The following is a 17,473-nucleotide window of genomic DNA, read 5'->3' on the forward strand; positions in this document are numbered from 1 at the left end:
ATGGGGTTAAGTGGCTTGCCCAAGGCCACACAGCTAGGTAATTATTAAGTGTCTGAGACCGGATTTGAACCCAGGTACTGCTGACTCCAGGGCCGGTGTTTTATCCACTGGGCCACCTAGTCGCCCCTTTATGATATTGTCTTTACCAAGATGCATAGAGAATCAAACATGAACTGAATGACTGAACAAGAGCACATTTTTTAAAGGAAGGTTTAGAAAAATAATACCTCTATTTTGAAGACTCAGTTTTTTTATCATCTGAGCATCAGAAACAGTCATTATGTCCTCCTAGCTGTATAACCTGAATGGGGAGATTAAGATTTTTCTTATTTAAAAAAAAACCAAAATACCTAATGTTCATTGTCATGACAACACCTAAGTTGGACAAAGAGTATTCATCTCTGTGGAATATCATGATGTGTCTTTTCTTTTTCTAGTCTCCAGGTTACAGACCTGGACCTGATAACAATTTGCTTCCTTTATTAAAGCATTAAGTGAAGCCTTAGAAAAGCCCCAATCAATCACTCTCTCAGCAGTTTGGTAAATAGCTTTTCATCAGCCTGGGCCAAATTCAAAGTTAAAATGTCTGAAGATAATGATAAAAGTTTTTTTTGCTTTTTTTTCTTTTCATTTAAGCTTCATAGAAATATCCTGGAATCCACTAAAAAGCAAATGGCATTCAACTTGGCTACTAAGGATATAGTCTTTTGGTACTATCATGAAATTAAGGAATTTTATCCATCAATGATTAATTGTCCCATTTTTCAAAAGTTCTTAAAAGTTTCTTTTATTTAAAATAAGTGGCTCCAACATTAGACACAGTTAAATTCCATATTACTGGACAAGTTTCTTTCTACACTCCTATAATGTTATTAAAAAAAAAGAGGTAGAATTCTTCAAGGCAATTCAAAAATAAATTTTAAGATGGATTTCTCAAAAGCCAAATTGCATATCTTCTTATAGAGTTATCTGATCTTTCTTTAACTTCAGTCTTTCCCTGCAAAATATGGCTTAAGACATGTTAAATTAAATGCCTTTTTTTGTGGATGTTTTTATTGCAAGGTCACACAGCTGGCGAGTTACTTTGAGCCCTTGATCTTAGCTGCAGTTGGTGTTGCATCTAAGATTCTAGATCATCAACAGCAGATGACAGTATTGGACCAGACCAAGACACTGGCAGAATCTGCTCTACAGATGTTGTATGCAGCCAAAGAAGGTGGAGGCAACCCCAAGGTATAGTTCAAAGGACCCTTCTCCCATTAAGACCTCACAGTGGAGTCATTTTTGAAGTAGTCACATATTCCTGCTATGTTAAATACTGCCTGGAAATTTTTGGTTTTCCAAATCAACGTCTTACCTTTCTTCTTTATATTTGCATGGTGAATTATATGAGACCAAAAAAAAAGTGTCTAGTATTGGCATTCTTAATATTCACCAGGGGAAAAAAAACTTTTTTTGTGTGTGTGTTGGTTTCTTTTTCATGATATAGAACAATATTAACTGGCAAGCCTCTTTTGAGATGTGTGTGATTATTACAGGAATAAAAAGGCTATCTGCATAGAGTACAAGGGGCTTCTTTCCTTATTTTCAAGCAAGTGACATATCTATAGATGCATCTCTCAATTTAGACATTCACTACAGTACAAAGTAAGTGCTATAGGGACACTGATGTTATTGACTTTTGTTATCTTGGGGACAGCAGCTTTTGTTATCTTTGGGGACAGGGCACATGAAATGCTCTAGTCCATTTGCAAATGGAAATTTCTTCAGCTTAGAATATTTTGTTACATTCAGTGGTCAAGGACAGCAGTATATCATTTTCTTTAAAAGTCAGTGTTCATGCCAAAATGAACTGTTTCTCTTAAAGAAGCAGCAAGTACCTTCAATTCATCAGGACTTTAATCCTATAAATGAAGGTTTAAGGGGCTCCCCGCCTATTCAGTGGCTGATGATAACAGTTTACATTGAATCTTAATGCAGCCTTCCATAAGCAATTACATTTGACAGAAAATAGGACATAAAGATTTGGTTTTGACGCTTAATAACATAACTTCACTAAACTACTAACACATATATTTTCTTTATGGAATTTTTAATAATGCAGGGTCTCCCAAAAGTCTTAGTGCAGCTTTAAGCCCTTGCTTAAACTGCACTAAGACTTTTGGACCTCTGTGTTTGTGAGAGAGAGACACACAGAGACAGAGACAGAGAGAAATGAATGAGAGAGAGAGAATAAGAAGAGCTCTAAATATATGTTTTGATATTTTATGTGTTTACTCTTAACTTAATTTCTTCAAACTTACCAAGCAACCATAAGTAGAAAATGATATAATGGAAAAGAAATATTCTGTTGCATTTCTGTGGATGACAAATTAATATAATTGGGTTTTTTCCAATATAATTGTCCTTAGTTTTAGACTTTGTAACTTCTGCATACAAATTAATCACTAATATTTGCAAAACTTTATATACATTTTCTTCTTCGATCATCATGACAACCTTAGGAGGTAGGTGCTATTTTACAGTTGCAGAAACTAAACCATACAGAAGTTAAGTAACTTATCCAGAAGGGGGTCTCTGTCTGTCTGTCTGTCTGTCTGTCTGTCTGTCTGCCTGTCTGTCTGCCTGTCTGTCTGTCACATACACACACACACACACACACACACACAGACACACACACACACACACACACACACACACACACACACACATAAAACCTCAGGTTAGATATGAATTCAGTTTAGTGAGCTGGCCTTGGAATCAGAAAAACTCAGCTTCTTGTCCAACTTCAGATACTTGGTAGCTGTGTGACCCTGGGCAGTTTACTAACTAGTTCCTCATCAAAAAAATGAACTGAAGAAGGAAATGGCAATCACTTCAGTATCTTTGCCAAGAAAAATCCAAAATGGGTCATAAGGAGTCAAATATGACTGAAATGACTCAACACCAAGGCATTATATTCAATATCTACTATGTACAGAGTTCTGTGCTACAAGTTGGGAGAGATGACAAAGCTAAATGGATATAGACAAATTCACAATAAAATATAAAAACTATAGTTCAGAGAATGTAATATAGAATGAGAATGTAATCTGATATTGTGAAAAGTGAAATTGGGGGGGGGGGATTAAAATGGCAGGAGAAAGCCTAGTATCATGGATTTATGAAAACAGAGTCTAAACTCTAGCCAATGCAGTGGGAAGAGAAAGGCAAAGATGAATTTGATAGTCATTCATAGAACTGGATCTTGAAGTGACTACAGAGACCTTCTGGGCCTAGTCTGATTTTTTTGATTCTTTTCTCTCTGAAATATTCTGCATTGATTTTGTGAGTTGATTGCCTTTAGTCTGTTTTTAATGCAGTTTTAAATGCAAATTCATAAAATTAGAGGGGGAACATCAGAGATTCCATTCTAGGAAGGAAGATACCATAGCCAAACTACTCGGACAAGATATTGTCATATAAAGAAATACACTCAAGAATGAGTTGTGCTCACCACATCAATTTGGTGGTCAAAGTCTATGTAAGAGTGAGTATCAGTTTTGCATTAGTTTCTTCTACTGAGCAGGGATAAGTTATACTGCTCCCATTAAAGAAGTATTCCAAGTCTTAAAGTTAAGTTAGTTATCACAGCCTTTTCTCTAGCCAACTCTACAGGCCTTTTGCTTATTCCTTTATTTATAGCATTTTTATCCATCTCTAGACCATCTCCTATCATAGCTAAGTCAAAACTTCTCAAGACCCAACTTAAGCCTTTTTTTCTTTCTAATGAAGCCATCTCAAGTGATGTTCTGCTCATTCAAAGTTCAGAGCACTTATTGTTTTTCTCAGCAGTTTGTCAGGAATGTAATCCCATGTCATGTGCCATCTCCTATTCTTGTATTTGTTAATCTAATTGTTGTTGATTTTCTTACAGTGGTCCATGACCATTGAGGGTCGATCAGCATGATTTTGTCATTATGATACGTACTCCCCCATTTTGTTGCAGACTGTATGCTTCTCCAGGCTTTCATGGATGATTTCATGAGTTGAAGTATTCAAAAAATCGTCCAAATATTTCATCCACCTGGTTGCCACATCTCCAGGTTCTTTCTGTTGTTGATGGAGCGTTCAGAGCCCTTTGTGCCAACCCTCCCCAGGCAACTCCTGCAATAAAGCTCATGAATTTATATTCTTATTCACTTGATATATTCTCTGTTAGGAAATTAATCTACATTTATATAGCTCACACTGCAATCTGAATAATATAATAACTTGCCTTTATGTAGAATTTTTGCAAAGTGTTTTATAAGTATTATCTTATTTAATACTTAGAGTAGCCTCAGGTGCTATCCTCATTTTGCAAATGAGGAAATAGAAGTTAAGTGACTTGCCTAAGGAGACGTGAGTGTCTGAGGCTTGATTTGAACTCAGGTCTTACTGACTCCAACCACTAGTTCTATCCATTTACCCCCTCTTTGTCTATCTCTCTCTCTTTTTTTCTCATAGAAATTAAAAAGAATATAGTGAAGAGAGAAATATTCTAATGCATTTCTGTCTCTCTGTCCTTCTCTCTCTCACACACACACACACACACACACACACACACACACACTCATGCACATATCTCTTTAACAAGTAAAACAAATCATAGAACAGAGGCACCAAGATGGGAATGAAGAAATACAGTGAATGGAAAACTTATAGCAGAATAGGCACAAAAAGTTATAAAATTCAATTTCAGCATCTGGTAGTATAATGGATAGAGTACTGGCCCAGGTCAAGAAAAACTTGCTTTCAAGTCTGATTTCATGCATAAGCTGAGTAACCCTGGGCATAATCTCTGTCTGCCTCAGTTTCCTCATCTGTAAAATGAAGATAAGGAAACTGAGGCAGAGATTATGCCCAGGGTTACTCAGCTTATGCATGAAATCAGACTTGAAAGCAAGTTTACCCTGTCTCCCAGGGCTGTTGTATCATCATTTGATCATAATTGTAAAGCTCTTAGCAAAGTAAGCACAGTGTAAATATTAGTAATTATTCTTAAGACTGAATAGAGATAATTCATGAAGGACTTCGAAGGCCAGACTAGTTTGAATTTTATACAGTAGGGTACTAAGATCCTGAGCAGACAAGTGATAATAAAGAAACCATTTTAAAGAATAATGTTCAATCATATGTAAATAAAGGTAAACCAGGCAAATAGGACTCTAGTCTCCTTTACTCTTAACAGGGAAGATTAGCACTGGTAGAATATTCTAAAGGGAAAGTTAGCTTATGTTGGATAGAAATCTGTTAAGAATGAATTTCTCAAGACCCTGAAAAATAATTCCAGTGAGTTAGAGGAGAGTTGTCTAAGGAGAATAATATGGTAGATACACAAGAAACTTGAAAACTACCTTAGATTTTTAAAAAATATACAGAAAAAGGAAAAAAAGTCAAATAGCTGAAGATGAATATAAAACCACAGCACATTCCTATATGATTTCTATTTGGACCCCTAAAACTTATATGAATTAAAATTGCTGGGAACATTAGAGGGAACTGAAGTGAGGATTTTATAGTTATTCTTTTAATTTTTAAGACATTTTTGAGAAAAGGAGGAAATCAAATAAGGTATAAGGCCACTACCCTGGAATAAAAAGAACAGTGTCTCCTGATGACCAGCAAGCTAGAACCACCAAGATCTTACTTGTTTTTGTTTTCTCTGTAAAAAAGGATTGTCTTTGGACTTGAAAATAAAGGACAAAAAAGAGCTCGGCAAGTTAAGGAAGGAGATAGCACCAAGTTGCCTTTAGTGAATTCTGAACCTTTGGGTCACAGGAACTGCATCCTAGGGTCTTAAAACAATTGGTACATATCAATACATATCAATGTGGAACTTATGTAGAGAAGAGGAGAGAATCTCAAGATTGGAAAAGAGAAAAAAAATTTTTTAAGGGAAAAGAATAGATTCTAAAATTTTTAACCAGTGAGCCTCACTTTGATTCCTAGCTAAATTCCAAAATATGTTCTTAAAAAAGATGGTAAGGATCTAAAAAAGGAGATGGTAAAGATATAAGATAAAAAGATATAAGAGCCAATGTAGCTCCATTAAAAATAGATGATACCAGGCTGAATTTTTTTTTAACAGACCAACTTGTAAATTCAGTGAATACTATGGATGTACTTCACCTAGATCTCAATATGGCACTTAATAAAGAATATTATGCTATTCTTGTAGACAAGTTGTGGTCCTGACAATAATACAATTTAAAGATAAAGAATTGTTTATATTGGCTAGATTCAAAAAATAGGCATTGATGCTTCTGTTATCTCGGAAGAGGTCTCATACAGTATGCCCCAAGGAGCTGTGTTTGATCTTTTTTAAAAAAGTCATTTGGTTGGAAAAGGCAGACGTGGCAGGCTTATTAAATTTCTCAGACTGGCCTTTTTGCTCTAACCTACGCAAGACTCTCTGTGTCACTTCTCCATAGATTTGTACCAAGCATCCCCCCATGCCCACCCCACCCCCTGTACTTGGAATGCTTTCTCATCTCTCCTCTGCCTCTTAGAATTCCTCATTTCCCTCAGAAGTCTGTACAGACTTTACCTGTGTAAAACATGTTCTGATCCCCACAACTATTAACCCTAAAAAAATGTGTGTTGCATTTATTCATCTATTTTTTATTTATATGCCTCATATCTCCCTGGATAGAAGATAGGTTCCTTGAGGACAATGACAGTTTCAATTTTTCCTTGTTACTTTCCCTTCCCAGCAGAATGCCTGGCAGACAGTTGATTTTTAGGTTGTTTTGTTTGGGGGGGTATTTTTTGCGAGGCAATGGGATTAAGTGGCTTGTCCAAGGCCACACAGCTAGGTAATTATTGTATCTGTCTAAGGATCAGATTTTAACTCAGGTCTTCCTGACTCCAGGGCTGGTGTTCTATCCACTGTGCCACCTAGCTGCCCCTTGACAGTTGACTTTTAAATCACACTTTTTTTTTGTCTGATTGATATAATATAATGCATATTCTCTCTGCTTGTCCTCAATGTTTGGAATGCTATCCTGCCTCTTTTCCACTAACTGCTCTCCCTGGCTTTCTTTAAGTCCCCTCCAAAATCACACCTTCAACATAAATCCCTTCCCTATGATAATTTTTTCCTTTTCCTATATTCCCTATATATTACTTGCTTTGTATGTGTTTGGTTGCTCATTGAATTAGATTGTAAACTCCTTGTGGACAGGGATTGTCTTTTGTCTCTTTTTGTATCCCCATTTCTTTTTCTTTTTTTTAATATTTAATATTATTTATTCTCATTTTGTACAAATAATGTTTTATACATTAATAAAATATTCTTGTTTAAGAGTAAACAAAATAACCCCCCCCCAAAAAATACACTCACTTGAGCAATAAAGTAAAGGGGAGAGAAAAAAATTAAAATTAAAAAAATAATAGTAATAATTGTAGGTGTGGCCAGGTGGTGCAGTGGACAGAGCACCAGCCCTGGAGCCAGGAGCACCCGAGCCCATATCTGGCCCCACACACCCAACAATCACTCAGCCATGTGACATGTAAGCCACCCCAACCCCACTGCTCTGCAAAAAACAAAAAAAGGGGGGGAAGACCCAAAATAAAATAAAATAGTAATAATAGTAGGGGTGGCTGGGTGGTGGATAGAGCACTGGCCCTTGAGCCAGGAGCACCCAGGTCCAAATCCGGCCTCAGACAACCAAGGATCACCCTGCTATGCTGCCCCAGGCAGGCCACCCAGCCCCATTTGCCCTGCACCCTACCCCAAAAAATAATAATAATAAAAAATGTGCTTGAGTCTTTGTTCCAACACCAACAACTCTGTCGCGGGTGGATCACATTCTTTATGGTAAGTCCATTGCAAAAGTTACTTCCATATTTTTCCACCATTGCCATTGCTGATCGCAACTCCCTCCTTTTGTATTTCTCCACTACCATGTACTATATTTTCTCTCTCCTTTCACTCTGACTCTGCTGTAGGGTAGCTGAGTGGAGCAGCAGACAGATCCCTGGTCCTGGGGCTAAGAAGCCCTGAGCCCCCATACCACCCCTTAGGCCCAGAATCCACCCAGCCCTATGGTCCTGGACAGGCCATCCAATCCCAGCCCCTTGCAAGAAGTAAAAAAGAAAGTGTTATATCTGACCACTCTTCCCCCATGGTCCATCCTTTCCTCCATCACTCACATCCTCCCCTTCCCCCTGTCCCCGCCTTCTCCTTCTTACTCCAGATGTCTATACCCCGTTGAGTATATATGCTGTTTCCTCTCCTAACCACCTCTGATGAGAGCAAAGATTCCCTCATTTCCCCTTGTCTTCCCCCCTTCCATATCATTGCAATAGCTCATTGTAATAAAGAAAAATCTTATTATATGAAATATCTTGGCCTATTCCCCCTCTCCTTTTTCTTTCTTCCATTACATTTCCCTTTTTCCTATTGACTCCATTTTTACACCATATTTTATCTTCAAATTCAGCTTTCTCCTGTGCCTCAACTATAACAGCTCCCTCTACCTGCTCTATTAACTGAGAAGGTTCATATGAGTATTATCAGTGTCATTTTTCTATACAGGAATACACGCAGTTCATCATCATTAAGTCCCTCATATTTTTCCCCCTCTCCTCCAATCTCTATGCTTCACCCGAGTTCTGTATTTGAAGATCAAACCTTCTGTTCAGCTCTGTCCATTCCAACAGGAACATTTGAAATTGCCCTGTTTCATTGAAAGTCCATCTTTTTCCCTGGAAGAGGACATTCAGCCTTGCTGAGCAGTTGATTCTTGGTTGCATTCCAAGCTCTTTTGCCTTCCAGTATATTATATTCCAAGCCCTACGAGCTTTTAGTGTAGTTGCTGCTAAGTCCTGTGAGATCCTGACTGCAGCTCCATGATATTTGAACTGTCCTTCTGGCTGCTTGTAATATTTTCTCTTTGACTTGGGAGTTCTGGAACTTGGCTATAATATTCCTAGGGGTTGGATTTTGGGGATCTCTTTCTCAGGGGGATCGGTGGATTCTCTCCATTTCTATTTTGCCCTCTGCTTCTAGGATATCAGGGCAATTTTCCTGAAGTAATTCTTTGAAAATGATGTCAAGGCTCTTTTCCTGATCATGACTTTCAGGTGTTCCAATAACTTTTAAATTATCTTTCCTAAATCTGTTTTCCATATCAGTTGTTTTTTCAGTGAGATGTTTCACATTTTCTTCTAGTTTTTCATTTTTTTTTTGGTTTTGAAGTAATGAGTCCTGATTTCTCATAAATTCCTCAATCTCCCTGAGTTCTATTCTTTGCCTGGAGGATTTGTTCTCCCCAGAGAGCTTTCTTATCTTTTTTTTTTTTTCCATCTGGCCAATTTTGCTCTTTTTGAGCTGTTTTATCCATTTGACCTAAGCTGGCTTTTAGCATGCTATTTTCTTCTGCATTTTTTTGGATTTCCTTGACTAGGCTGCTGACTTCATTTTCATGTTTTTCCTGCATCTCTCACATTTCTTTTCCCAGTTTTTCTTCTATCTCCCTCATTTGATTTTCAAAGTCTTTTTTGAGCTCTGTCATAGCCTGAGCCCAATTTCTGTTTTTCTGGGAGTCTTTAGATGCAGGAGCTTGTGCTTCCTCATCTTCAGACTGAGCATATTGATCCTTCTTGGGATCATAGATAATGTATTTCTCAATGGTGTTCCTCTTTTTTCTCTGCTTGCTCATTTTCCCAGCCTAAGCCTGTTTTGGGGGTGCTTCCTGAGCTTTTAGGACACTCCCACAAGGGTCTCAGTGTGTGAGGCTCTGTCCTCTCTCCTGGTCTGTGAATGACCATAAGCGCCCCCCTCTGCCACGGGGCTGGGGGGTGGCCTGCTGTTCTATGGGGGGGGCCTAGACTGCGATCAGGATCTGAATGGGGTCAGAGCCCCAGAGACCTGTTCCAGGGATAGAGGACAGAGCTTGGCAGTCTCTTGCTTCACTCCCCTCCCTAGGTTCAATGGGCTCATGCCCTGTGGGCTCCTGCTTACCCGCTCTGCCTGCTTATGTTTCCTGGATCTGGAATGCAGTGGCTACACTGCTAGCTGTGTGCCCTGAGGGCTGGGCTCCACGTGCTCCCTCTGGCAGAGCATCACCCTGCCCCACTTTGTGCCCGGTGCTCCCCGGGGTGTAGCTCAGGAGACTCCCCCGCTGCTGTGAGCCACGGCTCCCAGCACTCTGGGGCTGCCTTGGGGAGGCTGAAGTTCTTTCGCTCTGTCGCGCCACCCCTCTAACGTCCACCCCTCCAACCCTGGGGAGCAAAGCCTTTCTTCTCTTTTCCAGGCTACCTTGAGTAGGAGAACTGCCTCTCTGGGTCCCTTTGTGGGTTCTGTCTCTCGAAAATTAAGTTGAAGTCCTTAGTTTTGAAGATTTATGAGAGAGCGCCTAAGACACGATCCGCTCTTCTCGCCATCTTGGCCTGTATCCCCTTTTCTTAGCATAGTGGCTGATCCATAGTAAGCACTTAATAAATACTTCCTGATTGATTGATCATTTGACTGTCCTATGGAAGAAGGACTGTACCTCTTTTGCTTTGCCCTAGAGATAAGAACTAAGATGAATTCATTGAAATCTCAGAAAAGCAAATACATACTTGATATAAAAATCTTCCTAGAGCCATGTAACAATGGATACTGTGAGTTTCCTGGAAATCTCTAAGCAGAAGTGGGAGGATCACTTTTCAGTTATGTTGTAGCTGGCATTGTGTTTTCACATTTAGGTCAAGCTCCAAGGCCTTTGAAATCCCCTTCTAACTCTGAAATTCTGTCTTAAGAACATAAGATAATGGGATAAGGGTCACTTGCTGTGGAAATAAAAGGCAAAGAGCAGATTTTTTGAGACATGGTTAAAAAAGACTCCATGACATGTCTCTTGGATTGCATGTATATTTTAAACCTCAGGTGAAGATGATGCACAGGAAGTATGACATGGAAAAAGAAGAGGTGAAGAGCAGGGTTTTAAAAATTCTTATATTTTTTTGTCAGGAGCATCCATCTGTGATGTCTAGTGATGTCACCTGAAGGTTCTGATGTAGACAAAGTTAGAGCTGAAATGTGTGTTTGGCAAGCAGAATTACTCATAATGTAGAACTCCCTTTCTGACAGTTTTCATACTTACTTTATACAGCTTTTTCTTAGGGAATCAAGCTGGTTCAAGAAATACCATCTAAGAATGAAGACCATGGGTTATTCTGATGTATAGCATTACTAACCTCTTACCAAACAATCTTGTTCTTTACAAATTAGAAATTCTATGAGACAGTGTCTCCTATTTGGTCAATTTGATATGGATTTGTTCAACATGAATATCAGTGATGTCCTGCTATGTAAGTGATGATAAGCAAAGCCCCAAGTGACACTGGCAAGGCCTTATCTACAGAGGAGGAGAAAAATGAAGGGAAGGAAAGAAAAAAGAAGGTAGAGGGGCGGCTAGGTGGTGCAGTGGATAAAGCACTGGCTCTGGAGTCAGGAGTACCTGGGTTCAAATCTGGTCTCAGACACTAAAATAATACCTAGCTATGTGGCCTTGGGCAAGCCACTTAACCCCGTTTGCCTCACAAAAACCTTTAAAAAAAAAGGTAGAAGTTTATTTAAAAAAGAGAAGAAGAGAAAGAAATTATGTGATAATGATATAGGCACATCTTAGAATCTTTAAAATGTTTTGGTCCCCAAAACACCTTTGGAGCATAAATAGGAATTGCAGCATCCCAGTTTTGTACATGAGAATGAATTGGACTTTTTAAAAATTGACACTTTTCCTTTTTTTTTCTAAAATCATGAATGTGACTTGCCTGACATTACATAGAAAATTTATGACAGAACTTGACTCAAACCAGGCTGTCATTTCTAACTTCTCAATTCTACCAGTGTGCCTTATTTTATGCTGTAGGTTTTTTCTGACAGGGCTAGAGCATGAGGTTTTTGTTTCCTTTCTAGAAGGAACCATTCCATTCCATCAGGCAAATATGACTAGACTGCTAGTATGTGGTTTTTCACCAGGTTTTCATATTTATATAGAGAAAATCTCTATATGGAAACATAAACATATCTAGTACTCTTCTATTTGGTAATGAAATTTTCAGTTTGGAAATGAGCCAAAAGCTTGTTAAAATATTTCTCAAAATTTCTCAATTTCTCTTGATTTCTGAAGTGCTAGAATGTGTGGTTGATAAATGCAAGATAATGCTACCTCTCCTGCAGTCCCTACCCTTTCCCCACCTTAAAGCAAACTAATTTTATAAATCTGAATGGTATATGTCTACTAATGAGGTATTACATTCTGACCTCTTGCCACAAGCTCCTCCATCTTTAGGCTAGAATAGACCAAGGAACCCTCACGGCCTAAGTTTCCTCTCCACCTTCACCTCAACCTTTTGAAACAAGTATAAATTGTCTATATAGAAAACAGCACTATTGAGGAAGGAAATGATCAAAGAAAAGATGTAAATTTTTAGAATCTTAATGTTGGAAGGAACCTCATACGTCAGTCCCTTTGGGCCCAAAAGTCAATCCATCTTCCCACTTCATTGTAGGAGTCCCTCTTAAAGCATTATACTAATAACATACATTTATACTATGTTTTATGAAATACTAAGTATATTCTTCACAATAATTCATCAAGGCTAATACAGTTGTCTCCATTTTGCATATAAGGAGAATGAGGACCAGAGAATTGGAGAGATTTATCTGTCATCATACAATTAGAAAGTAGCGGAGGCAGGAACCTAAATTCTTTTGATTCCATCTCTATCCCTCTTTCTTTTTCATTTATTTAAGGCAGTGGGGTTAAGTGACTTACCCAAAGTCTCATTGCTAGGCGATTATTAAGTGTCTGAACTCAGGTCCTCCTGACTCCAGGGCTGGTGCTCTATCCACTGGGTCACCTAGCTGCCCATCTAACCCTCTTTCTACTCTCCTCATAAAGAGAAGAATTAACTCTTTGGTTTTGAAAGCATGTTATATAGGTGGTTGGCAAGAATCCCAGAGATATGCATTCAGGGCAGATTGAGATCTCTGGTTTCTCCTGTTGCTGGAATTTTAGGGCTATCAATGTCTTTGTTCACACTCTCTGAGTTCAGTCCCACCTGGCTGGGGAATTCTGAGATCTCACGAAATGAAGCCAGCTGGGATTGAAGCAGTAATTAAGCAATGCAGAGTTAGCAACTCATTGAACAACAGGATAAGGATCAGATCCATAGCCTCTGCTTGAATATACATTCTAAATGATTTAATCATATATCTAAGTCTTTCTACAACCTTTTCATCCATTTTTGACTCTTTGTGATCCCATTTGGAATTTTCTCCAGCTCATTTTATAGATGAGATTTTGAAGCAAACAAGGTTTAGGGTTAGGTAACTTTTCCATGGTCACACAGCTAGTATATGTCTAAGGTCAGGTTTGAACTTAGAAACATGAATCTTTCTTGACTCTCATTTCAACCCCCTACCTTCCTTATCTATAACCTACCAGCTCATTACCTTTCTCACCTTATTTCACAGTTTTTCCCTCTACCCCATTCCAACCTTTCCTCTCTACGTGCCTACTCTTGGCCCATTTCTAACCATTGAAATTCTGTCCATTAGTCAAGACCAATTCCATTTCCTCATTTCTTTTTCTACTCCCTTAGGCAGAAATAATCTTGTCTTTCTTTGGGATTAGTATTAGTCTTAATGCTTCACTTATACCTTTAGCATAAACTACATTAAGGGTAATATCTTGTTGGTGTATTATATCCCTCCTGATAGATCATAAGATCCATGAGGACTGGGATTTGGTTTAAATTTTATTTATATTTTCCTTGGCTTCTAGTATTGCTTTCCATGTAGCAAGTATATAATAAAATGATAATGAATACCTCAATGCTTCATAGGGCAGCCTGCTTCATTTGATGAATAGTTCTAGTTTTTAGAGATGTTCAAAAAACTGAAATGAAATCTGCCTCCTTGAAATGCTCTAAGGCTAATTTAGTCCAGCTGTACCACTTACTATGTAGTACTTTGGAGGAACCAGCGTACTTCATTCCCCTTTAAAGTATAGTTTAGTCTACAAACTGAACAGAATTCTAATGCCCTTTACTTTGTACTACGGAATGTTAATTGAGCACTTACTGTTCATTAACTCATTCATAAAAGGCTAATTAAGAACCAGTCATATGGAGAAAGAATATCACTGATTGATGGAGTGAAGAGGATTTGAAAAAAATATGCTCCCTGCTCTCTTGGAGCTTACAATCCAGTAGTGGAAAATGATGCAAATATATAATCATATATATGTTTATGGAGACATATATTATATATATATAGTGTCTATATATATACATATATGTCTATATATATTATATATATATTATATATGCAGTGTCTATATATTATATATATGTATACAATGTCTGTACACACACACACACACACACACACACACACATATACAATGTCACTTGAACCTTGCTTTATAAGGCCATAAGGGAAAGGTTATTGCTGATGGTAGGATTAGGAAAAGGCATAGGGAGAAGGTTACATTTGAATTGGCCTTTAAAGGATGGCTATGATTAACCCAGGTGAAGACAGCAGAAAGATTATTCCATTCATGAAAGGAAAGAATGAAAGATAGGGCTTGTTGGGGAGAAGCATATAGGCTGATTTTGCTAAATATACATTGGGTCAATACAGGGGAAAGAATAATAAGTCTAGAAAGGCTGATATGTGAGAGGAAAACTCTACTGATGATTAGTCCTTGGAGAGATAGGATAGAGAAAAAAATACTAATTGGAGAATACACAACTTAATCTTCAAGAATATATAAGCGGTCAATATGATTGGGTTTTTTTGCAGGGTGGTTGGGGTTAAATGACTTGCCCAAGGTCACACAGCTAAGTGTCTGGGGCCAACTTAGAACTCTGGTCCTCCTGACTCCAGGGCCTGTGCTCTATCCACTGTACCACCTAACTTCCCCATTCAATATGAGTTTTTAAAAAGAGAAAAGAAGATCAAATTACTAGTATCAAAAATGAAAAGGATAAATATGAATGAAAAGGATGAAACCAGAGTAATTAAAATGAGTTATTTTAGCCAATTAGATGCCATTAAATTGAACACCTTAAGTGAAATGGAAGAATATTTACAAAAATAACAAGCTGTCTAGAGTAGCAGAAGAGAAAATAAAGTATATAAATAGATCTATTTTAGAAAAATAAATTGAACAGGCCATAAATGACCTTCCTAAGATTTGCAAGTGAATTCTGTCATTTAAACATTCAAAGGCTATCTAATTCAATATTAAATAAATTATTTGGAAGAATAATAATAAAGAAGGGGTCTTCAAAAACCCTTTTCCCCCCCAATTTTGTTAATGCACGTGAATACAAAAATCCTAAATAAAATACTAGTTTAAAATTACAACAATATATTAGAGTATACCTTATGACAAAGCAAGATTCATACTAGGAATGCATAGATGGTTTAATATAACAAAAATTGTTTATATCAATAATAAAAAATAATAAAAATTATATGGTAATATCAGCAGATGCAGAAAAAGCATTTGATAAAGTACAACACTTGTTTCTACTAAATGTACTTGGAAATATAATAGATCTTTCCTTAAATTGATAAGAAGCATTTACCTAAATCCATTAGCAAGAATTATTTGTAAGGGGATAAGCTAGGACCCTTCCCAATAAGATCAAGTGTGGAAAAAAAGATGCCCTCTATCATGAATATTATTCAGCATTTTATTGGAAATCCTAGTTACAGCAATAAGAGAAGAAAAAGAAATAGAGGGAATTGGAGTGAAGGATAATAAAGTAATAAAGCTCTATCTTTTTGCAGATAATATCAGGATATACTTGGAAAATTCTAAGAATCTATTAAAAAGGTAATTGAAATAATAATTTCAGCAGAGGAAGAGAATATAACGTAAACCTGCATAAATCATCAGCATTCCTATATATCACCAACAAGATCCTGCAGTAAGAGATAACTAGATGTATCCTATTTAAAATAACCCTAATAAATACACTAATTGGAATACACCTACCAAAACAAATCCAAGATCTATATGAACAAAAGCTTTAGGAAAACACTTTGTAAACTTCAAATTTAAATAAATGGAAAAATATTAATATTGTTCATGGGAAGTAGGGTTATTAATATGATGAAATTATAATTTTTATCAAAATCTACAAATTCAATGCTATCATAATTAGTTACCAAAAATAATTTTATAGAACTAGAAAAAATAATAACAAAATTCATCTGGAAGAACAAAAGGTCAAGAATATCAAAGGAACTAAAATAAAGGAAGTTTCACAATGCCAGATCTTAAACTATATTATAAGGAGTAATTATCAAAATTATGTGGTATTGTCTAAGAAATAAAAAGTGGAGCAGAGTACACATACAATCTATCGCAGCTAATGAATGTAGTTTAACAAATGTAAGTAAAGACTTAAATTTGAGGAATAGGAATTTATGATTTGAGAAAAAATTGTTGGGAAAGCTCAAAAGCAATTTGGAAGAAATTGGGCAAAGACAGTATCTTTTTTTGTTTTGTTTTGTTTTTGCCCAAGGCCACACAAATAGGTAATTATTTTGTGTCTGAGGTCGGATTTGAACTCAGGTACTCCTGACTCCAGGGCTGGTGCTCTATCCACTGCACCACCTAACTGCCCCCAAAGACAATATCTTACACTGTCCACCAAGATAAGGTCAAAGTGGATATATAACCTTAATATAAAAGAAGATATTAACAAGAAAAAGTTGAAGAACATAGATCATATTATCCATCAGAATTATGGAAAGATGAAAAATCTATAGATAGTGGTGTGAGATGGAAAATGAAAAATGGAAAAAAAATTTAAAAGGTTTTGTACAAATCAAATAAATATAGCCAAGATGCAAGGGAAAACAGGAAACTCACCTCAGAGATATAAAGAACTTTGTCAAATTATAAGAATGTTATTCTTTAAAAAGGCATTTTTCTGATGATGAAATCAAAACAATTTATTATTGTCTTATAAAAACATTCTAAGTCCTTATTTGAAAAATACAAATTAAAATAACATGGAGATATTATCAGATTGGCTATAATGATAGAAGAGGAAAATGACAAATGATAAAGGGGATGTGGAAAAATCAGAACCTTAGTTCATTGTTGATTTATCTGTGAGTTGATTCAACCATTTTGGAGAGAATTTGGAATTATGTCTGAAGAGTTATATTAACTTTGACCAGCAGTACTGCTAGTAGATATAGATTATTTGGAAATATTGAAAGTAATCCACACATTTGAAAATATTTATAGTAGCTTCTTTGTGGTGACAAAGAGCTGGAAATTGTCAAGATGCCCATTAATTGAGGAACAGCTAAACAAATTGAGGTATATGTTCATGATGCAATATTGCTCTATTGTAAAAAAGGATGAGCTCAATAATTTTAGAAAAGCAAAGACTTCCACAAAATAATGAACAGCAAAAT

General features: G+C 36.8%; 1 protein-coding gene across 11 annotated transcripts in view; it reads left to right on the forward strand.

Annotated features, from left to right (window-relative positions):
* Positions 1 to 17,473, forward strand: part of TLN2 (talin 2) — a 575,338-nt gene that overhangs the window by 458,205 nt on the left and 99,660 nt on the right. For all 11 annotated transcript variants that reach the window (XM_074234301.1, XM_074234300.1, XM_074234295.1 and 8 more), the window contains one exon: positions 1,063 to 1,233. In XM_074234301.1, coding sequence (XP_074090402.1) covers positions 1,063 to 1,233 — 171 coding nt within the window. The remainder of the gene's footprint in view (positions 1 to 1,062; positions 1,234 to 17,473) is intronic.

This window comes from Macrotis lagotis, chromosome 4 (genome assembly GCF_037893015.1).
Source record: "Macrotis lagotis isolate mMagLag1 chromosome 4, bilby.v1.9.chrom.fasta, whole genome shotgun sequence".
Classification (NCBI taxonomy): domain Eukaryota; kingdom Metazoa; phylum Chordata; class Mammalia; order Peramelemorphia; family Peramelidae; genus Macrotis; species Macrotis lagotis.